This window comes from Balaenoptera borealis (assembly GCF_965194805.1).
Source record: "Balaenoptera borealis genome assembly, contig: HAP1_SCAFFOLD_749, whole genome shotgun sequence".
Taxonomy (NCBI): domain Eukaryota; kingdom Metazoa; phylum Chordata; class Mammalia; order Artiodactyla; family Balaenopteridae; genus Balaenoptera; species Balaenoptera borealis.
Genome location: NW_028123451.1, coordinates 319,363 through 341,568, shown reverse-complemented (window position 1 = coordinate 341,568; position 22,206 = coordinate 319,363). Strand labels below are relative to the sequence as shown.

General features: G+C 50.9%; 2 protein-coding genes and 1 long non-coding RNA gene across 12 annotated transcripts in view; 2 read left to right on the top strand and 1 right to left on the bottom strand.

The window, feature by feature from the left end:
• Positions 1 to 4,426: 4,426 nt before the first annotated feature.
• Positions 4,427 to 6,240, top strand: LOC309621587 (interferon alpha-inducible protein 27-like protein 2). 2 transcript variants are annotated; one of them, XM_082409011.1, is made up of 4 exons: positions 4,427 to 4,564; positions 4,702 to 4,731; positions 5,308 to 5,469; positions 6,020 to 6,240. In XM_082409011.1, the coding sequence occupies exons 1-4, from the start codon at positions 4,558 to 4,560 to the stop codon at positions 6,220 to 6,222; spliced, it is 402 nt and encodes a 133-aa protein (XP_082265137.1). In that variant the 5' UTR covers positions 4,427 to 4,557; the 3' UTR covers positions 6,223 to 6,240. The 2 variants fall into 2 exon arrangements, with proteins under 2 accessions (XP_082265137.1, XP_082265138.1); XM_082409012.1 differs by lacking the exon at positions 4,702 to 4,731 and having other exon boundaries at positions 4,438 to 4,564.
• A 9,992-nt stretch (positions 6,241 to 16,232) lies between these two features.
• On the bottom strand, positions 16,233 to 21,985 carry LOC309621584 (interferon alpha-inducible protein 27, mitochondrial-like). 5 transcript variants are annotated; one of them, XM_082409004.1, is made up of 6 exons: positions 21,817 to 21,985; positions 20,814 to 20,885; positions 19,763 to 19,891; positions 17,939 to 17,968; positions 16,960 to 17,121; positions 16,233 to 16,440 (listed from the first exon to the last, which is right to left on the bottom strand). In XM_082409004.1, the coding sequence occupies exons 1-6, from the start codon at positions 21,968 to 21,970 to the stop codon at positions 16,358 to 16,360; spliced, it is 630 nt and encodes a 209-aa protein (XP_082265130.1). In that variant the 5' UTR covers positions 21,971 to 21,985; the 3' UTR covers positions 16,233 to 16,357. The 5 variants fall into 5 exon arrangements, with proteins under 5 accessions (XP_082265130.1, XP_082265131.1, XP_082265134.1 ...); XM_082409005.1 differs by having other exon boundaries at positions 21,853 to 21,985; XM_082409008.1 differs by lacking the exon at positions 19,763 to 19,891.
• Positions 17,988 to 22,206, top strand: part of LOC309621592 — a 24,491-nt gene continuing 20,272 nt past the window's right edge. For all 5 annotated transcript variants that reach the window (XR_014240112.1, XR_014240113.1, XR_014240114.1 and 2 more), the window contains exon 1: positions 17,988 to 19,200. This is a non-coding gene — a long non-coding RNA (uncharacterized lncRNA). The remainder of the gene's footprint in view (positions 19,201 to 22,206) is intronic.

The following is a 22,206-nucleotide window of genomic DNA, read 5'->3' as shown; positions in this document are numbered from 1 at the left end:
TCTTATAGTGGCAGAAAGTAATGAAGTGCTACACACACACACACACACACACACACACAATAGTGAAGGTATGTCAAAGAGACACAGAAATCAACTGAGAGACACCCAGTGGCCAAAGCTGGAAAAACTTGAGCAACCAAATAATTAAGGTAGTATTGGATTATGCACCAAAGTATAAAATAAATATTAATGAGTCCATACTGATATAAACAAACGATGAAATTAATAAGTAGGGGAGAAGAGACAAATCTCCCATGCATAATTCCAAATAATTTATGAAGATTTTCCATCCTCAAAGAGGTGAGGCATCAACTCCCATTCCTGAAATGTCAGCTGCAGTGATTTCCTTCCTTAGAGGATGGTATGGAAAGGAATGGGGGAAAGTAGCTTTATGGTGGAGAAACCTGACAAACACTACCTCAGCCAGGTGATCAAGCTCAACATTGTCAACGGAAATAATCAAGAAACAGTCTATAATAGGAACAGAAAAGAGTTTTATTCAAGCCAAACTAAGGACTATAGTGTGGGAAATACAGATTCAAGAAACACTTGAATTGTGTTCTGCCAGACTGCAAAATGAGGAAGGCCTATCTAGGCAAAAAGCACAAAGTTACATAAGCTCTTTGTCAAGAATTAGGATTGGGATGGACCTAGAGTCTGTCATACAGAGTGAAGTAAGTCAGAAAAAGAAAAACAAACACCATATGCTAACACGTATATATGGAATCTAAAAAAAAAAAAAAATGGTCATGAAGAACCTAGGGGCAAGACAGGAATAAAGACACAGACCTACTAGAGAATGGACGTGAGGACGCGGGGAGGGGGAAGGGTAAGCTGGGACAAAGTGAGAGAGTGGCATGGACATATATACACTACCAAATGTAAAATAGATAGCTAGTGGGAAGCAGCCGCATAGCACAGGGAGATCAGCTCGGTGCTTTGTGACCACCTAGAGGGGTGGGATAGGGAGGGTGGGAGGGAGGGAGACACAAGAGGGAAGAGATATGGGGATATATGTATATGTATAGCTGATTCACTTTGTTTTAAAGCAGAAACTAACACACTATTGTAAAGCAATTATACTCCAATAAAGATGTTAAAAAAAAAAAAAGAATTAGGATTGGAACTGGCAAGAAGTAAAGGTGTTTCTTAAGCAAGAATCGGTTGGGGTCCAAAATGGTTGCATAGTTACCAGGGGAGACCTTGAGACCATAAGGTGGCAGCTGGTAGCTGCTAGCAGATACTGTTTTGAGAATGGCTGGTGGTGTCCTTGAGTTTGATACACTTCAGAAAATTCAAGTTCTCAGTGATGCAGGAATGTGTCTGAAACCACATCCACAATGGCCAGCCAGATCCATTTTGGATGCCTGAACCACAGTTTAACATCTTGTCAGAACAAAGACCAAACATGAAACATGACAGGGGTACATTCCTTCAAGGTTTCAAAAGAGACAGTCTAGCACATACACATGACCTTGGTGTCTAGTGAGGGAATCTCATCTTCAAAGGAGTACTAGCATTGATGTCACGGGAAGGGGGTAGGCATCTATCCATATCTTCAAAGTGGACATTCTAAACAATCTGGTAACTGCATTCTTTTTGTTGTTGTGGTTAAGGCAGATGTACAATGGATACTTGACAGGCCATAAGACAGGCCGTCCTAGTTATCTTCATAAAGTTCAAGCCAAATCACATATAAGCAAAAATGACTTCCCCATACCTCAATATGTGAAAATGTCTTCCATCAACATCAACAGTTATAAGTCAAGTTGATAGCATGTACCTTTGATATGCTGTGATGAGAATGGCAATTTACCTCTGTGACCTTCCTCCCCAAAACTCATAACTTTCATCTAATCATGAGAGGGAAAATTCAGACAAATCCCAGTGAGGTAACATTCTCCAAGATACCTGACCAGTACTCCTCAAAATTATTAAGGTCATCAGAACAAAGGAAAGCATGAGAAATCGTCACAGCCAAGAAGAGCCTAAGTAGACATGATGACTAAATGTCATGTGTTATCCCGGATAGGATCCTGGAACAGAAGGACATTAGGTTAAAAATAAGGAAATTTGAATAAAGTATGACTTTGATAATAACATGCCAACATTGGTTCATTAATTGTAGCAAATGTACCCTATAATATAAGATGTTAATAATAGGGGAACCTGGGTGCAGGGTATATTTGAACTCTCTGTACTATCTTTGCAATTTTTCCTTAAATCTAAAACTTTCTTTAAAAATAAAGTTTATTTAAAAATATGTAGTCCTTGTACAAAGACAACTACAAAACTTTATGCAGGGATATGGAAAAAGAATAAGTAGAAAGACTTATCATATACCTCCATAAAAAATTGCTTTTGCAAAAATGTTTCTCCTGGAATATTTATTCAAAAATTTAGCTCAATTTCAATCAAAATAGCAAAAAAAAATTTTTTGAAATTGAAAAAATATTTATAAATTTCATCTGAAGAACTAATAGGAAGGAAGAGCCAGAAGATTTTTTTAAACCTAAATGAAAATGAGCACAGATATTAAATCAAATATTAAATTTATAAACATTAAAACAGAGTGATCTTGTTGCCAGAAAAGATAGCTCATTGGAACAGAATAGAATATTCCAAAACAGGTATACTGGCATATATACAAGTATATGAATATTGAATATAAGGTTGGAATTTCAAATCAAAGAGGAAATAGAAGATGATTTAATAAATAGTGTTGGAATTTAATAAATGGTGTTTATATCTGAGCTGCTTGGCTAAGACATACATAGATATGTAAAGCACCCTATATGTACCAAACTAGATTCCATATGGATTAAAAAATTAATTTTAAAAAGTGAAAAAAAACCCCCAAAATACAGGTGACGATGTATCTGATAGCAAGCAGAAATAGCCTTTTTAGGCACACAAAGGAAAAAATAATAAAGTAAAATATTGGCATATTTGCATAAATATTAAAAACTTTTCTGTGTTAAAAAAAAGTCCCCCTACCCCCTCAAAAAAAAAAAAGTGATGAACTGGAAACAAAGGTTTTTTTCATTTTAATGACAAAGCTAATTGTTGGTTAGGAGTAGAGAAAAATAGATCCTCTCACATACTTTTGGGGGGAGTGTAAACTGATGCAATATTTTTGGAGGACAACCTAACAATAAAGTATCAAGTGCCATAAGAAATGTACAGTTTCTGACCCAGCAATTCTTCCTCGAGGGCTATATTATCAGAAAATACTTGTGAACCATGATGTAAGCACTTCAAGCCAGGATAACTTATAGAGCAAAAATAAGAATTTAAACCCTTAAAAAGGGGGGACTTCCCTGGTGGTCCAGTGGTTAAGACCTGGCACTTCCAATGCAGGGGGCACCAGATGGATCCCTGGTAGGGGAACTAAGATCCCACATGCTGTGCTGCGAAGCCAAAACAAAAAGGGGCGGGGCGGTGGGGGCGCGGACTGATACATTGAACTATAGTTTATCCCCAGGACAGAATGTTTGATGACAAGCAAAAATCGTGTTGAAATTATACAAAAAGGCAAATGTTTAGGGACGGAAAACGGATCATAGGCCGCTGCGGCCGGCCGGCCGGCCGAAGTTCAGGGAGGGGTTGATGAGGAAGAAGCGTGAGAGAATTGGGGGATGGGGGAGATGGGTGATGAAAACGTTCTGTATCTGAGCCGGTGTTTCACGACTGTGAATGTTTGTCCAAACTCATAGAAAAGTACACTCAAAAGTTGAGCTTTGGGACTTCCCTGGCGGTCCAATGGTTAAGACTCCACCCTTCCATTGCAGGGGGTATGGGCTCCAGCCCTGGTCCAGGGAGCGCAGGGCGGCCAAAAAAAAAAAAAAGTTGAGTTTTACTCTGTGTAAATTATACCTCAATAAATTTAACTTTAAAAAAAAAATCCTGTTGAAGAATATTAAACAGCCTGGGGAAACAAAAACGGCCGATTAAATAAAATGAGTAATTTACAAAGTAGTGTGCAAGTGTGACTGGATCTTGGAGGTGAGGTTACACATTCAGAGAGTGACGGAGATGGGGCGGTCCTGGCGAAATAGCCTGGAAATGCACCAAAATCTACCAGTGTCTCCCTCTGGAAGTGAAATTAAATTTTCTCCTACGTTCTGTTTTTTGTTTTGTTTTGTTTTGTTTTGTTGTTTTGTTTTGTAGCGAACAACTCTTCTGTAATCAGGGGGCAAAATGTTACAACTTGGAACCCCGGTCCACTTGCAACGGCTTTCAGGTGCTTTAGGGTTCTTTCCCTTTTGGTGGAGCCACCAAACGAGAGAGAACCACCCGCGGGGAGCCAGCAGAGGCGGCGCCGGGAGGAGAAGGACTAGGGAGGTGAAGGTGGGAGGCGGGTAAGACCGGCGAGTAGGGGTGGGAAGCGGGATGGGGGGCGGGCGAGCAGGCGCGCAGAACGTGCGTTCCTGCGTTTTGCTGGGGTCAAGATGCTGCGAGGGGCCGGCCGCGTCCCTAGTGGTTCTCCAGGAAATAACAGCATCTCGTGCAGCTTAGTCATTTCCTGAGCTCAGCTGCAGCGAGGAGGGCGTCACCATGATAAGTAAGTTTCTCTTCCCCATCAGGCTGGTGGCCTGGGCAGGGGGCGGGCCTCCCAGACCCCAACCCACGGAGGGCCAGAGGACTCGCTTCTTTCCCTCACTCCCTCAATCAACTCTCTCTCTTTCTCTCTCTCTCAAGAACGGGCAGCTGCTGCTGCGATAGGAGGAGGTGACTTTCCTGGATCCCCGCATCGCCGGGCCTTCAGCTGGCCTGGGTCCCAGGATGGGAGGGAGGCCTTAGAGAGGTGGCGCTGCCGGGGGTGTGAGAGCTGCCTCACCAGACCCCCTCCACTCCCGGAGCCGCGCGGGTGAATCTTAGGGGCCGAGAGCGGTACTCGCTCGGAAAAGGTCACCGCGATCCCCGACGTAGCTGCAACTCTAGTCCTTATATGTAATGAGCATGTAGAGAAGATTTCATTTGAAACGGGGTTTGCTGCTAAAAACAGCAGTGGTTTATTGGTTTATTTCACCTCTACATTTACACAGACACAAACCTGAAGCCCAGGGAGGGGTAGTGACTTCCCCGTAGTCACCCAGCAAATTAGAGACCCAACCAGGGGCCTACTCTAACCTACTGTCCCAAGCTGGCTCCACACCCCCAATTTCTTCCTTACCTTGGGACCCCTCTCCAAGCGGCTGTCTCCCGTCTGCTCCGAGCAGACAGTCCCCAGAAACTGTCAAGGAATTCCTAAGGGAGTCCACTCCCCTGAGCCCACGCCCCGACCCAGCTCCTCTCCCCCTACAGCCCTGGCCGTGGGGGCTGTGCCCGTGGTGCTGGGCGCCGTGGGCTTCACCGGGGCAGGAATCGCCGCCTCCTCCTTAGCGGCCAAGATGATGTCAGCGGCCGCCATGGCCAATGGGGGCGGAGTTGTCGCCGGCAGCCTCGTGGCCACTCTCCAGTCCGTGGGTAAGTGTCCGGGCAGGATGGGGGCAGGAGCAAGGAGAGGGCGGGGAGGGTCAGACCAGCACAAGGTTCAGCCCAGCGGCTAACCCTGAGGGAGGACCTGTCTGCCCTCTCCAGTTTCGTGGTCCTCAGTGTCCCTGGTCCTTTGTCTCTCCCTCACTGTCCTCTCTGAGTCCTGGGTGACGTTTGGGGGCAGGAGGGAAGTGGAGCGGTGAGGGGGTTCTGGAAAAGAGAAGAAGGGAAGGAGCCCAGGATATGTGATAGCTGGGCTCTGGGTCTAGCCCTACCCAAATCTGACACCTGGGTGGCCTAAGCACGTCCCCTCCCCTCTCTAGGCCTCAGTGGGACCTGTAGCTCTTGGGGTCTGTGGTTGGCTCTCCCTCTGTCTCTCACTTCCCATGAATTCACCCCCTTCCTCTGTCCAAAGCAGAGCCCTGGGGGATTCAGGACCCAGGGGAGGCATCCAGGTGGGATCTCTGGGCCTCAGGCCTCCTGAGGGGCCCCCGCCACCGGCCACGGCACCCTTCCTGTGCTCACCCTCTGTCTCCCACAGGGGCAGCTGGACTCTCCACATCATCCAACATCCTCCTGGGCTCCGTTGGATCAGCTTTTGGGGCTTTGCTTGGAGGTGCAAAAAAGGCACCTCCTTCCTCTCCTCCAGCTGGACCCAGAGCTGAAGGGGACCAGCCAGGAGAAAATGTACCCCAAGTCGAACCTCCAAAACTCCCACTCAGTTCAGAGAAGCATGAGAAATAAAGATCATCTGCAGATGCACCTTCCTGTCTTTGTTCCTTGCGGTCCTGGGGGGTTGTGAGCTGTGAATTGGAAGTTTCGAGTGCTCCCCATTCTCCCAACCTGCCTTGTGGTAGAGGGGCAGAGGGAGGTGGCAGGCTGATCAAGCACAGAATCACTTGGCAAGAGGCTCTGGTTGGTCCCCATCCTACAGGGGATGGGCTGTATAATCCAGGGCCATTTGTGCACCATCGGTGGGTCTCAGTTTACCCCTCACTCAATGATGGGGTTGACAAAGCTTCCTAGGGAGGCAGAGGTGAGGGGTAGCCAGGATGCACATCGAGCCACTGACCCCAGAGCCCTCTGCCCTTCCTCATTACAGGGCACCAGACATCCAGAGGTGAGCGGGACCCTATTCAAAGTGCTGTGGGGAGGCTGACATGCAGACCACCAGGGCAAGGACAGTACAGCATGCCAGTGTTACAGTGGGGCTCTGGGCACCTCGAGGGGAGGAGATGGAATCAGGAATGGTCACTACGCTGTGTCTGGAAAATCGAAAGGCAACTGGCATTCACCAGTTCCTTCGCTGCCGACAGGTGTTCTTGGTGTCCCCTAAGACTCCATTCACCTTCAGAGTGAGGTCTCACTTCCTTCCAGAGTGGCCTCATTTTCTGGGGTCTTTGTAAAGGATGAGATATCAGTTCTAACTCTTCTGCTTACACCCCCAATAGATAGTCTTGAGGAGGCGTCCAGGGTGCAGGCGCTGCATTCTGTAGGCCACTCGCCGACCTATCAAGAAGAGCTGCTTAGGATACAGGAAGCTGGAGAGAGTGTTACTCCCACCCGACAATAAGAAAAAGCCAGAAAAGCTACAAAAGCATAACTTTCCTTGAATCCCTAAGAGAGCTGAAGAGGCAGGGCCACCAGATGGCCTGAATTCTCAGGGAAGTCAGGTGCCTCCAAGGAGAGCACTGAGCCACCTGGGGCAGAGCACAGGAGGCAGGTGCGGCCAGAGCAGGCAGTGCAAGTTCAGCGAAAAACCTTAACTGATCGTTCAAGGGCAAGGATGGGCTACCATGAGCGCAGGGAACTCTGGGAGCTACAGTCACAAGGATGGATGCTTCAGGCCAACCTTAAGGTTCTTCTCCAAGGACCCACTGGGTGCTCCCAAGGAAGACTGGAGTCAGGAGAAACTTCCCTCACTGAGGCAAGACTAGCGGAGGGGAGCTGCAGCCCTACCCCCTAGGGAACAGAAGCCTCATGCTGCTGGGGGAAGGGCAGTAAACTCTGCAGCCCGCAGAGCACAGGTGAAGATCAGTGTAGATGGGGGGAAAAAAGAGAAAAAAACCCTCTACCTCTGAATTTGGGGTGTTAAACTTTCCGGGGCTCAGACAGTAAGGATTGGCCCACCACTAGGGAAGCAGGGGGAGGGGAACTCTTCTGAGAAAATCCCGCCCCCAGGCCCAGGCCCACAGCGCCTGCGCAGACTGAGGCCGGGTGGGACCACAGAGAACCCTTTTGCCCTTGCCGCCAGGCTAGCTAGTGACAAGCAGCAGATGTCTACACTGCGGGTGGAGCAGGCGTGCAGAGACCCTCTCCAAGATGCACAGACCAAACGGAAGTCTTTAGCCAAGGGTTGAGCAGACACAGAAAAATCAGCCTCCACCGCAAGCCCAGGGAACCCTGATTTGAAGCTGGTGGATCACAGACAGCAGCCATAGCAACAACAAAATCCAAACCCAGATGAACTCCTGATAAGATCGACCTCCCATGTGCAGGTCCTGGCATAAATACCGTTCACCTCTGTCTCTACTGAACTGGGGCAACAGACACTGTCGGAGCCTTGCCCATGTCCCCCCGCCATGTGTCTCCCAGCGTCCGCCTGCTGTTCCCCGCTGCCAGGCCCCGCCCCTGAGGCCTACAAGGCTGGCTGGAGGTGTCAGGTGTTGGTTCCCCCCAGAATAGCCCTCAGCCAGTGATGCATTTTAGTTGGCGGATAAACCCCCAGAGGTCTCCAGCAGGAGTCAGCCTCAGTTGCCCCCAGTGCAAACTCACTAATGGGCCATTTCTCAGCTGCCTGTCTTTCCCTGTCACCCCCCATTTCCCTGTTGGTGCTCTCTGGGGTCACGTCCCAAATTAACTACTTGCACTCAAATCCTTGTCTTGGGGTCTCAGCCTAAGACAGCTTCCTGCCTTCTGCTCAAGCCCCACTCAGGAGCCCAGGGGTCTGACCCCAGACAGCCACAGTGCTCTCAGATTATTCCTGAAACCTGCCTATTTTCAGGCTTCACCCATCTCCTTCCATCAGGATGAGGCACACACAGGAGGCTCCACAGTCTGTCTCATGGTGACCCACCAGGTCAGGACCCCAGACGGGCCCAGATCTGTTGGAATCCCAGCAGAGAACACAGCTCAGCTTTGGGGCTGGTCCCCAGCTGGCCTACCCTGCACAAAGCCACAAGCCAAGGGCCTTGAGGGAGATCACTCAAACCAGTGGACAATCCCTCAGTCTCTGCAATTTGTCAGGGAAAGCCTGGCACGATTTCAGTTTGAAAAACGTTCCGTCTTAGTTTCCTCTTCTGCTGGAAAATCCCTGTTACCAAAGACACTGATGCCAAAAAATCTTGACTCTCTGTGCACCGATGCTGAAAAGAAATACGGAGACGGAGTTTTGGAGGAATGAAGAAAATGGCTTTAATCGCTGCCTGGCAAAGGGGGTAACATAACAGGCTAGCACCTCAAGAACTGTGCCCCCTTCCCTGGGGAATAGGGAAAGGTTATATAGCCCGGGGCTCGTGGTCTGGGGTAGGAAGGCTCAAAGTAATGAAGGTCTTGTATTCCTTTTCTTCTGCACATTCATGGCCAGAGCTGGTGTCAGCTCAGCAACCGGGTCTGGTGTCCCTGAAGTTATCGGCCCCGACCTTCTTTCTTTCTTTTTTCTTTAAATAAATAAATAAATTTATTTATTTATTTATTTTTGGCTGCGTTGGGTCTTTGGTGCTGCGTGCGGGCTTTCTCTAGTTGCCATGAGCGGGGGCCTACTCTTCGTTGCGGTGCGCGGGCTTCTCATTGCGGTGGCTTCTCTTGTTGCGGAGCACGGGCTCTAGGCGTGCGGGCTTCAGTAGCTGTGGCACGTGGGCTCAGTAGTTGTGGCTCACGGGCTCTAGAGCGCAGGCTCAGTAGTTGTGGCGCACGGGCTTAGTTGCTCTGCGGCATGTGGGATCTTCCCGGACCAGGGCTCTAACCCGTGTCCCCTGCGTTGGCAGGCGGATTCTTAACCACTGTGCCACCAGGGAAGCCCCATGACCTTCTTTGTGAAATGAAGAGTGCTATGAGGGAGTGTAGGGGGAGAAGAAATGCCAGGTGCAAAGGGTAATTCGTATGGAGTCAGAGAGTAATCAGCTTTGTGAAGGACACGTCTAGCTACAAGTGTGTGTTAGAAGTAACAGCTAAAGAATGACCAAGATTGCTTAACTCTTTCAGGCCTGTTTATGCTGTTTCCCAAGCCTGTTCACTGTTTCCTTATTTTCCTTGTCCGAAAAGCCTCTTTTCTATTTCTGCTGCAACAACATTTGAGAGAGTCTGGCCAGGGCTGGCTGGACAAGAGTTGTAATTGTTGAACTACTCTATCCCCCACCCCAAATCTCATCAATTTGAAATTGATTCATTATGAAAATTATTTTATCTCCCTGAGCACAGGCCGACTGCTTGAGAAGGCAGCTGGGACAGAGCTGGTGGGCAGCGAGCCAGGTAAAGACTCCAAATCTCCTGGAAATAACCCGCAAAGGAAATGCGAGTTATGGAAGGATGCCCGTCTTCAATAGCAGCAGGAGTTAGGGACTTTGGATCATCTCTTATAGGTTCTTTCAACAATGTCTATGAAAACAGGGGCAACAGTGTTGCCGTCCTTGAAATAGTGTGTGGATTTTATGTGGTGAGTCACGGGCAGTGTCTTAACCAGAGTAAATATATTTTTAATGTTATTTACTTTGATCCTCTTGTCCCGGGGCTTTTAGAATTGCTCTGTGGGTATTTAGGGTGCCCCAAAGTTGTCCCGGAAGTTGCTGTGGGGACTCAGGAGGACAGACGGTGGGGCTCCTAGGACACAGAAGCCCTTTCCTCCCTCCCCCAGCCCAGGTGCTATGGACGTCCTGACACCTTGGTCTACATCCCTCCTGGGCCCGCTGCACTCCCCCCACCTCTGTTTTCCACAGTCTCAGACCAGCCATGCGGCCACCTTGGTCCCTCGAGTCTTTCAGGGGGTGGGTAAGCCAGTGGTGAAGCTGCACTTCTGTCAGAGGGTGAGTGCCCCAGGGCCGAGGGTGAAAGGCGGGAGAGGGCCAGAGACGCGGGGGGTTAGTCTGCTTCCCATTTATGTCTGAGGTCTTCACAGATGTCCCATGACAGGCTCTGCCACAGGAGTGGCTCTTGTCAACTTCGGGACCGTATGTGGTCTGGATGAACCTTTCATTGGGCATCCCTTTCCCAGGTATCAGAATATGAGCATTTCTTTTCTTGGGCTGGTAAGATTCCCAAGAAGAATCTTCCTCCTTCTGTTGCGGATGTTATAACCTGGCTGCAACGTTCTGGTGCCTATCAATGAAGAAGACTGAGGGTCTCAGCGCTTGTATGGAGACTGTCATTCTTAGTATGCAGCTCCTGGCTCCTGGTGCCTCCTGGCCCAGAGACCCAACCTCACCAAAACTAAACCTCCAGGAGTCTGCTGGAGGGGGCTACCTGGGGGTCTGCCTGCTTCCTAAATAGACGTCCAGCCAGCCCTCTTGCTGCCAGTCTACCTTAATGCCAACCTCCAGTAGCCACTCCAATGACTGAGGTTCTGGTGGTCCTAAGGGCAAAGTTGCCTCTTTCTCCCCTTCCCCACTGACACCTTAAGATTCAGCTTTCTTGGGACTGCTAAGTGGAACCCCATGTCCATGTGGTTTCTGGCTTCTAAATTGTGTTACTCTCATCTTCTCTTCCTGTCTCTTTGTTGATGTGGATTTAAGCCTTTCTTTAGTCCTTTACTGTTATTTTAGTGGGATTTTGAGAAGGAACAGGTGAAAGCAACTCTCTTTGTTGGATTGATTCTTCTGTGGCTTGCAATCAAAAGATCCCCCCATGTTCATGAAAATCTGCGTTTGCTTGTTGTAAAAGACGCCCTCTTGGCTTAAACAAGAGAAGTTTCTTTCTCTGTTACTTGGTTGTGTAAGTGTCTCAGTTGGAGTGGTGGCTCTGCTCAGGGAGGCCCAGGCTCCTGCAGTCTTGTTGCTCTGCTTCCTTAAGGTGCTGCTGTCATCTGCAGGGTGGAAGATGGTCACTCCCCGACCTGCAGCAGAGCCCATGGGAAAGGGCCAAGGGGCAAGGCGGACTCACCCACTCCCCTTAAGTGCATACCCGGAGAGTTGCATACTTCAGTTCCACTCACATCCCACTGGCCAGAACCCAGTCTGGTGAGCACACCTTCCCGCAAGAGGACTGGGAATGCAATCCTTGGCTGGGAATCATGCACCTGGCCAAAATCAGGGCTCTCTTCATATGCACCAGAAGGAAAGAGTAGGCATCGGGTGACTGCTAGCAGCCTCTGCCACTCTGATGAGGACAGGAATCTATCCTAGATCCCCACAGTGAGAATTTGCCTCTGCCTCCCCGTGTCCTACTGAAACTGCACAACTCAGATGGGACTCAAATCCAGCTAAAACTGAGATTGGGACTTGGACCCACGGGCTGGGACTCTAACCCACACGATCTTAATTAAGATCCCACACCTGGTCTCAGGACTTAATGAAGCTCGGGTTCTTTATGTTTCAGCACAGAAGGAATTCAGCGAGAGGCAAAGTGATAGGCAAGAAGTGGATTTATTTAGAGAGAGACACATTCCATAGACAGAATGCGGTCTGTCTCAAAAGGCAAGAGCAGCCCTGGGGGAAACATACCCCACAGACAGAGTGTGGGCCATCTCAGAAGGCGAGAGGTCCTGAAATATGGGGTGGTTAGTTTTTACGGGCTGGGTAATTTCATAGGCTAATGAGTGGGAGAATTGCTCTAACTGTATTCCAACTATTTTGAGGATTATTCCAACTGTTTTGGCCACTGCCCACTATTTGCCCTTTTAGGGCCTCAGAACTGTCATGGTGCCTGTATGTGTGTCACTTAGCATGCTGATGTATCACAGTGAGCATATAATGAGGCTCAAGGTCTACTGGAAGTCGAATCTTCCACCCTTTTGCACCTAGTAGGTGTTGGGGAAGTTAACAGGCTTGTTCAGGCTTCAGAGGCCGTAATAGGCCTTTGACTAAAAGAAGACCCTGAAAGGAACTACATGCCGAACTGCTGGACTACGTGCAGGTCAACAGAAACAGCACAAACAAGTCTTCAGAACCAACAGATAAGGAAGGGAGTAAGTCATGAAGCTTCCTGGGCCTAGGGAATCTGGCCAGTTCCCAAGGATCAGTGAACATTCTGAGACTTACAACTAGAGAGCAAAACATTTCTGATAATAGCCAGAGCTGCGTATTTGCACATAAGCTGGTGATTATCAGCTTGCGGCTTGGCATTAAAAGCAGGACTCCTGGGCTTCCCTGGTGGTGCAGTGGTTAAGAATCCGTCTGCCAATGCAGGGGACACGGGTTCGAGCCCTGGTCCGGGAAGATCCCACATGCCGCGGAGCAACTAAGCCCACGAGCCACAACTACTGAGCCTGCTCTCTAGAGCCCACGAGCCACAACTACTGAGCCCACGAGCCACAACTACTGAGCCCGCGTGCCATGATTACTGAAGCCTGTGCGCCTAGAGCCCATGCTCTGCAATAAGAGAAGCCACCGCAATGGGAAGCCCGTGCACCGCAACGAAGTATAGCCCCTGCTCATTGCAACTAGAGAAAGCCTGTGCACAGCAACGAAAACCCAACGCAGCCAAAAATAAATAAGTTAAATTTACTTAAAAAAAAACAAAAACAAAACAGGAGTCCTTTGAGCAGTACTCTGAAGTCTCACCCATGGGGTGGATGCACTGCTCGGGACCTTCCAACTGGGACTCCAGATCGCTGTTCCAGGGACTTCCCAGTGTTGCTTGGATCTGGATGTAGGTGTTTCCCCACTTTGGTGATGTATATACATTTATTTCTTGCTATGTTGCTTGTCCTTATGCTGTAACTTCCTACTTCCAATTGGGACTCCGGATTGTTATTCAAGGGACTTCCCAGCCTTGCTTGGATCTAGATGTAGCTGTTTCCCCAATTTGGTGATTGTAAATACATTTATTTCTTACTATTTTGCTTATCTTCGTGCTACGATTTATAACTAACCTAATAGACTTTCTTATCTCTTACTTAATTAAGTGTAGAGTGGTTATTTTGCCAACAATCCTCCGAACCTGAAACCTGAGAGTAAGTCTCTCAGCAAAACAGTTTGTGTTGTATCCTCCACGGCTGTGTCATTCTTTTAAAGGCTGTGCCCTGCCCCCTTCCTCCTGTTTCACTACCGCACGCTGGGCCCCTGTGTGCAGGGACATGGTGAGCAGTGGATGTGCCCGGCTTCCGACGCTGGGGACTCCTGAGAGCAGGCAGGGACCCCTGGATCCACAGGGGCAGGGTGGGAGCCAGCTGAAGCCAGAAGTTTCAGGAATGCTGGGGTGGCCAGAGTATGTTCGGCCAGCTCCTGAGTGAACAACCTCAGCTGGGTAGAGAGAGGGGGGGGGAATCAAAGCTGTATTAGTTTCCAGTCCTGCGTAATAAATTACCACACATTTAGCAGCTTAAAAGAACACGCATTTATCATCTAATAGTTGTCAGTCAGAAGTTCAGATGGTCTTGACCTTCCAGGAGGGTGGTCTCCATCCTTCCAGATCCAAATCAGAGCAAGTGCCCTTCTTGTGGGAGACTCAGACTTGTAGTTAAGGCAGGGGCTTTTGCCCTTAGCTCCAGGAGGAACTTCGGAGGCTCTAATGAAGGACTTGAAGTTAGAGCATTATTTTGGGAATGTGTGCATTTTGGGGGGAAACGTTCACAGCTTTCCTTAGATTCTCCAACACATCAAAAAAATGAGGGAAAGAAAAAGAATCAAGTGTTGAATTAATTAGTACCCTAAGGAGTTTACTCCTATGGTTGGGTACAACTATGCTTCACTGACCCCACTAGGAGCCTCTTGAGGACATGGATGAGTTAATTTTTAAAAGGTCCATAAAACCAGACTCACAAGTTTGGTTCTTGTTGGAAACTGAGATCCTGTCAGGCTGTTGATGGCATCTAGGACAGGGTGTGCAGGGGTGTAGCGTTAGGGGAACCACGGACCAAAACTGCCCACCCTGGCCAGGCAAGATAGTAGCCACTTGCAAGAGTTATCTTACAACAGGAGGTCCTGGTAAGGAACACAGAACTAACAAGATATCACTAACCAGAAGAATTCGGGAAAGGTCAAAAGGAGAGAGGATTCGCCCGTCCATGTGTCCTGCCAACCTCCCAGAATCCTTCTCACTGGAATCCATCTTGGCTGAGCAATGCGTGCGCCACCAGGAAGGACCCTGAGTCAGAATGATTGGCCAGAGACAATCCAGAAGCTAACCCCATTACCATAAAACCTGAGACTGCGTGCCACGTGGCAGAGTAGTTCTCCTGAGTTCCCTTACCCTGTTGCTCTCCACCCGGGTGCCCCTTCCCAATCAAGTCTCTTGCTTTGCCAGCACCTGTGTCTCCTTGGACAATTCATTTCCAAGTGTTAGACAAGAGCCCACTCTCAGGACCTGGAAGGGGTCCCCCTTCTTGCAAAATAGGATCTGTGATAGGGTCATGGTCATATTGAAAACCCTTCAGTGTTTCTCCAAAACCCTCAGGATAGAATCCAAGCTCCCCTTCCCCAATATGCTTGTTATGGTCTGAATGTTTGTGTCCCCCCAGAATTCAGAAGTTGAAATATTAACCCCCAAAGTGATGGTATAAGGAGGAGGAAACATTGGGAAGTGCTTAGATCATGAGGGTGGAGCCCTCATGAATGGGATTAGTGTCCTTCTAATAGAGGCCACAAAGAGCTCTCTTTCCCCTTCCATCATGTGAGGACACAGTGAAAAGACAGCCACCTAGGAACCTAAGTCTGCTGCAGCCATGATCTCTGACTTCTCAGCCTCCAATACTGTGAGGAATAAATTTCTGTTGTTTATAAGCCACCCATTTTATGGTATTTTTGTTATAGCAGCCTGAACGGACTAAGACACTGCTGTTATGTGCCTTCCCTCTGGGCACCCCCAAAGCCCTGGGCTGGCCTTTGGTGTCATCAGAGGGCAACATCAATGGCTGTCTGCCTGTTGGTCCACCCACCCAGCAGACCAAGAGTGCTACCTAGGAAAGGCCAAGTTCCCTAGCACACAGCCCAGTGCCTGACCCACAGCACACGCTCAAAGAGTTTGTGGAAAGGAGGAGTGAATCAACATGTAAGCGAATTTTCTGATGTTCTGGGATAGATCCCATCCTGGTGATGAGAAGTTTCTACAAGACCTTGTACTGGGGGGAGAAGGATATTTAGGGACCATGGCCCCGAAGCAGAAAGATCAGAGCCCTTGACAAACTAGATTTTCTTTCTAGCTGTTGGGGGGAAAAGGCCAGGGCACTGGACTTTGACTTTGGGAGGAAGCAGTGACATCCGGGGGCTGTTGCTTTCTGAGCCTCAGCCAGGCCACTTAGGAAATAGCCATTGCAATGCAGAGGGTGGGAGTGGGGTGCGTGCAAATGAGGCTCCAAAGAGGATGCCCCCTCCCCTTCCATTCCTGACTCTGCACAGGAACTGAGCCAAAACACCCACCCTGGCTGGGACCTTTGAGGTCTTTCAGACCAACTCCCCATATAGAGAGGGCCGAATGCAGGCCCAGAGCGGAGGTGACCCACCCGGGGTCACACACAGAGTCAGAAGCTGGGCAAGGGCAGGTTCCAGGCTTCACGGTTTGACTCAGTCCATCTCTGGGCACCCCGACACCATGTCGCTCTAAGAGAAGTGAGCCTTCCCCGACCCCGACTTCAGGCAAACAAGAAGGAAGGGATCCAGAGGGGCTGCAACAACTCATTTTTATTTCTTATTTTCCTCTGGGGGTGCAGCGTTTGGTCCCTTACTGCATCAGGCTGGCGAGCAGGGCACTACCTGGTCCTCTTCTCTGCAAAGGGAGTGACAGGGAGCTGTCACAAGCCCACCACGAGGGACACAAGGGCAAACCCAGCGGGTCCCAGGAGGACTCTGGATGACAGGGAGAGTCCAGCTGATCCTGGGGGAGAAGCAGAGGGTGAGTAGAATGGGACAGGCAGCCTGGGGCAGCTTGTGGGGCAGAACCATGGGGTCCGAGACTCCAGGGCCTGTCAGGAGGGCCTCAGGCCCAGAGATCCCACCCAGAACCCTTCTCTGTTTCCCCAACCCCCGAGGATCTCTGTTTCGGAAAGGCTGCTGCAAGCAGGTACCCAAAGGCATGAACTCCAGTGGTGAAACCGATGGCTGGGAGCTGCCTCACTCTCTGGGAAAGAAGGCTGAACCCCAGGTGGGACAGAGATGCCCCAGCTAACTCAGAAAGTCTGCTTTGGGCAGAGTCAGCCTGAGCCGAGCACACCCTAGGCCAGAGCACCTGCCCCCGGCAACATGCCTGCTTCAGAGACCCAGAGAGAGAGTGACCACGGAGGGTGAGACAAAGGCACAGGCAGACTGGGGCTCACCAGGGCTAAGGTCAGGGCTGGATGCTCTGAGGCTCTTGTCCTCCCTCACCCTCCACAGCAAGCCCATCGGGGACACTTACCCACGGACTGGAAAGTGGCCACGAGGCCGCCGGCGGCAACTCCGCCCCCATTGGCGATGGCGGCCGCTGACATCATCTTGGCCGCTAAGGAGGAGGCGGCGATTCCTGCCCCGGTGAAGCCCATGGCGCCCAGCACCGTGGGCACAGCCGCCACGAACAGGGCTGTAGGGAGAGAGGAGCTGGGTTGAGGGGGAGATGGACACGCCCCCAAATCACACACACACAGCACATCAAGCTTGGGGGACTTCAGGGAGCCTGGAGAAGGGGTAAAGCCTGAGCTTGGGAGAGATTCCAGGCACAGCCCGCAGTCAGGAGTCGAGGAGGGCGGCACAGCTGGTGGGGAAAGCGGAGGGGAGGGCCACGGGGTCACCGGGGTCAGGCCTCTGATCTGCAGCAGGACCTTCCTCGGGAAAGGCCTCAGTTTCTGCCTTAGTAAAATCCTGGAACTAAGTTGGGGGCGGGGCGGAGGTGTGCAAGCTTCTTGTGTTCGCTGAGGAAATCTTTAATACAAGCAAATCTTACCCAGGGCCCAGCGTAAAGCAGGGAGCACGGTCTGAGCCCTGCTTGGATCCCAACTCTGGGTGTCCACGGCGTCACCGCAGAGCAATCGGAAGCCAGAGTCGCTGAGCCAGTGGCTTCTCCTTAACACACCTCCTGGGTCCAGACTGTGTGCATGTCTCATCCTACGTAACCCTCACAATAACCCTGAACGGGCAGCCTTGGCCTGTTTTTCACAAGGAAAGCTGAACCCAGAGGAGTTCAAAGCCACATCCGAAGCCACGCGGTGGAGGCTGGGCAAGGAGGTTGGGCCCCTGCTGGGGCTGCCTCTGTGCGAGCAGGGAAGCTCCTCATTTTTCTCATTCCAGCGCCTCCCACCCTACAACGTACAGGAAGCCTGGGGCAGGTGCAAGGCCAGCGGCTCCCCAGGTCCCAGGGCCTGGGGATGGGCCAGGAGCAGGTTCTCGCGGCAGGGACTTACCTCCTCCCACCACAGCTGCAGCAGCCTTGGCTGGAAACCGAAAGAACATTCCGTGAGTGGATCCACACTGGTTGCCCCTCCACTCCCTGAGCCCACAGCCCGCCTACGGGGGGGCTGCCCCAGGCTGGGAGACACAGGGAGGGAGGACCCCTGCCTGCTTCTTCCTGAGAAGGTGAGCCACAGCCCTGAGCTTGGCAAGGGCTGCTGGGGAGGCGGGTGACCTGTCCTCAGTGGACCTGCATGCGTGGGCCTAGAGTAATCTGGAGACGGGGTTTGCGGGCCTTGTTCCAGAAAAACCCAACCATCAGATAGGGGTTTTGTTGCGTGTCTTTTTAATGTCTGCGGACTGGTTGGTTGGGGGTTGTTTGTGGGAAGCACAGAAGTTCTTTTTTCTCTCTGCCTTCCAAGCCAGGTTTGGTCAAAACAAAAACAAACAAAACCTTACAGATTTGAGAAGGAAGGCGTGCAGCTACAGCCCCCTTCACAGTGAATGCGGGACTCTTGGCAAAGTAATTTAGGGCATGGTGGTTTGACTCGGGCAGGAAGAGGCGAAGAAGGAAGTGAGTGTCACGCCCTCTGAGCCGGGATGTTAGTTCATCTGAAATAGGGTTGGTGATTTATGAGTGTGTGTCTGGGGGGCCGTTATATAACCTTCTCCTTTCGTCCAGAGAAACCTCTTCCGACAGCAGTAAGTCCGTGTGGAGAGGTGTGTTTCATTTTGCAGGACCCGACTGAAATCAGGGCAAGCACTGCTGAAGGCCTGAAGGCTGCTTGAGAACAGTGCTGGAACGCATTGAATGTTCCTGATTCTGCCAGGCCCCACCTGTTGCCCCTTCCTCTGGAAAGCTGACCCTGACCCTCCCAATCAGAACCACCCTTGATCCCCTGTGGCTGGAGCCCCTCACAACACTGGACCAGAGTTGCCTGGCTCCCCAACACTGAGAGTCCCTGGAACTCCCTGGCGGAGCTCTCGGTCTGCAGCAGCCATGGCAGCCAGGACCGCAATCCTTGGGGCCAGTGGGGACCAGGAGTTCTAACACTAGCAAGGTGTGCAGGAGTGAGCTCAGCCAGCGCCCCAAGAAGAGCGCTTTGGGGTGGCAGCGAAGGAAGTAAAGAGATTAAGGGGTATGAAAGCTAAACCCTAAGTGACCAGTGGGCCACCTGGTTGGGGTATGGAACCAGAGACTCAGGAATCAAGAGCCCAGTTAAAGGGTATCTGAGGCTCAGCATTATTGTTTGGGAGGAGAGATGATGCCAGGCTGGCCAGCAGCTTGGCATACCTGGACCCCAACACACAGACGGCCCAGGGGAAAGGGTGCTGTCTGTCTGATGGCCTGCCTGCAGGGCTCCCCCAGTGGGCATCTCCGGGTGGAGGAGCATGGCCCTTCTGGGCTGTTCAGAACCTGCCCTGCCCTGAGCCTTCCTCCCAGGCCCCGGCGCCTGCATTTCTGTTCTACTTCCTGTCGCAGGCTCCGGAGCAGCTACCCACCCCACCTCACCTCCCAGCCCAGGGCCCTTGGACAACGCTTCCTTCATTTGTAAATAAGGGGCAATATCATCTTTCTCTGGGGTTGTTATGAGAATTAAATGAATTGATAAATGTCAAGCGCTAAGCTTAGTGACTCGGATGTCACAGCGTTTGATCAAATTCAGCTATTCTGATTCTTTTCATCTTATGAATTGTTTCTCATAAGCTGAGGAGTCCTCATATTTCTGACCATGAGGAAGACTGCCAGTTGTGGCCCAGGTCTTAACTTTCTTGTCATACTCCCATGTGCTGGGTAGGGGTCCATGGAGGGGTGTCTATCACCCAGGGCCAGTTACCTCCTAGTGGGAAAGCGGTCAGGGCCGCAGCAGGGCATCCTAGCAGGTAGGAGCCGTTCAGTGTCCCCAGCAAGGATCCCAGGGCAGATGTGGCCCCAGCCAGGGCAGCGCTGGATGACATGGTGAGCCCTAAGAACAGAGGGTGATGCACAGGAGTCAGAGGTCAGAGGTTGGGCGGTGGTTGGAGGCTGTGTCACCGCCCACCCCCCCCACCCCCAGCCAATTCCATGCTGTACAGTTTCTGTTGGCAGAGGTGGGAGGACCCCGGGGGTCCACCCTAGGGGCAGAAAGTTGAATGGTGGCGGATGCACATTGGAGCACTTTGCAGCGCTTGAAAGCAAGGATTAGAAGCTCACCTATCGACCCTGAGGGATCTCAGAAACATAGTTCTCAGTGTCGAATAAAAGAAATAAAATGAGATATACAATACACTTTTCTGTATGTAAATTAAACCACATCCAAACAAAAAGCAACACCCATTTTACAAAAAAAATACGAAAAACAGATACATGTTCAACATGTTAGAAAGGCTGACTTTCTAATATGAGAGGGGGGAATTGCAGGCAAAAGGGAAGATAAACAGCGAGAATAAATAAATAAAACCAGAAAGGGGGCTTGCAAGAACTAACTGAAGAAAACGGGCCTGAATTGAAGAATTTTGTTCAAATCAATGCTCTGGATCTGAGATCCATCAGGACAAACTTACGAAAGGCTGGTTGGACGCTTAGGTAAAAAACTAAAGGAGGAGAATTCTGGTGGTGAATCCCGGGGAAGTGAGAGCCAGAGAGCGGGCCTCAGTCGCAGGGTCCCTTAGGGTCCCCCCTCTCTAGGCGGGAGAGGGCAGGGGGCCCAGATCCCCTGTGCCCAGGGACCTGCCTCCCTCTGACCCCTCTCAGAGAGAAAGCCAGGGCAGACGCCCAAGGGGAAGGACAGGGGAGGGAGAGAGACTGAAGGTGATGCTATTGTCCCCTCCCATGGGTCCTTGGGCAGGACCCTGTGCCCTCCCTAGCCCCCATGCCACCTCCCACCAGTCCCTGCCAGGAACACTCACCCAAGGAAGTCCTGCCAAGATACCTCCAGAGGCTGCCCTGCCCACTTTGACCAGGCTCCCTGCAGACAGTATCTGGGAAGCCAGGTTAGATGCTAAGAGGACAGTGCTGGTAAATTCTATGGCACAGAAAATGACCAGCACCAAAACTGCTGAAACAGTGGAGCTTTGATGGGGAGATGAGGACACCAGAACTGGGGTCACACCCACTGCCCTTAAAAATCTCAAGGGGCTCCAAGGGGTAGAGAGGCTGCTCTGAGCTTGTGGAAGATGCAGGCCTGGGAAGGGTCCAAGATATGGTACCGGGGTTACAGAAGGACCTGTGTGAGGGGAAGGTGGGGAGGGGGCTGGAGGGAGATCTTACTTCCCGAGGTGGGCTGCTTCCCTCCTCCTGAAACACAGATTTCTAGAACTCCCTTAAATCTCCATGGAGTAATTTAAAATGTGCCAGAATTAGGAAATCAGGACGAATTACGTTTTTAAGGCCTATACCACGGTCAGGTTGTTCTGGGTTCCTGTTCTCATGCACTCTCCTCACTAACTCAACGGGAAGGATGAGATTACTATCCCCATTTTACGATGAGGAAATACTGGCACAGAGACGGTAAGAGATTCATCCAAGATCACAAAGCTTGGCTTGGCAACGCGGGACTCGACCCAGGCCCAGCTGCTTCCAAAGCGTGGGCTTGGAATGGCTCTGATTTGGTTCCTCCTAATGCTTGTCTCTTCCCCCTGCCCACCTCACCCCTACCCAGGCTCACGGCTGGAGGGTCACCCGGGCACGGACTAGGCTTATGGCTTCCAGAGTCCCAGAGCCCAGCTGGGGGCTTAAGTCACTTCCCTACCAAGGCCCAGCTTCTCTGACTGCAGCCACCCAGATGAGAAACATGAGACAGTTCTTCCAGTGGATCCACACGGGTCTTCCCTCCACTCGCCGAGCCCACCCGCCCCCCGAAGGTAGGGGCGTCAGGAAGGAGCAGCCCCTGCCCACCCCTGCCTGTCTCACCCAAACGAGCAGACTTTCTGAAGATGTGGAACTGACCTGTGGGTCTTGAGCTTGTCTGTGTTCTGGGAAGGCCTGAGGCAGGATGTTTATAGCAGTTCCACCCACCTGAAGTACAGCCCAAAGGAATGCAGGCAGCCAGAGAGATAGCTTTCATTTTCCCAGGAAAACGAAAGCCAAGCCCATTTTTCTCCTGTCTTGGTAACCTTGCAGGGCCCTATGGGGCCTTCCCGGGACACCCTTCCCCCATGTCCTCTGCTTTAGCTCCTCTGAGAAGCACCTAGGTAACAGTAGCTGATGCATATTTCCTGAGGTTTTCAGATGCTAAAACCACCGCCAAATGGAAGACGTTAACTGCTGGATGATTGTGAGCACACAGCCCCCAGAGCTTCT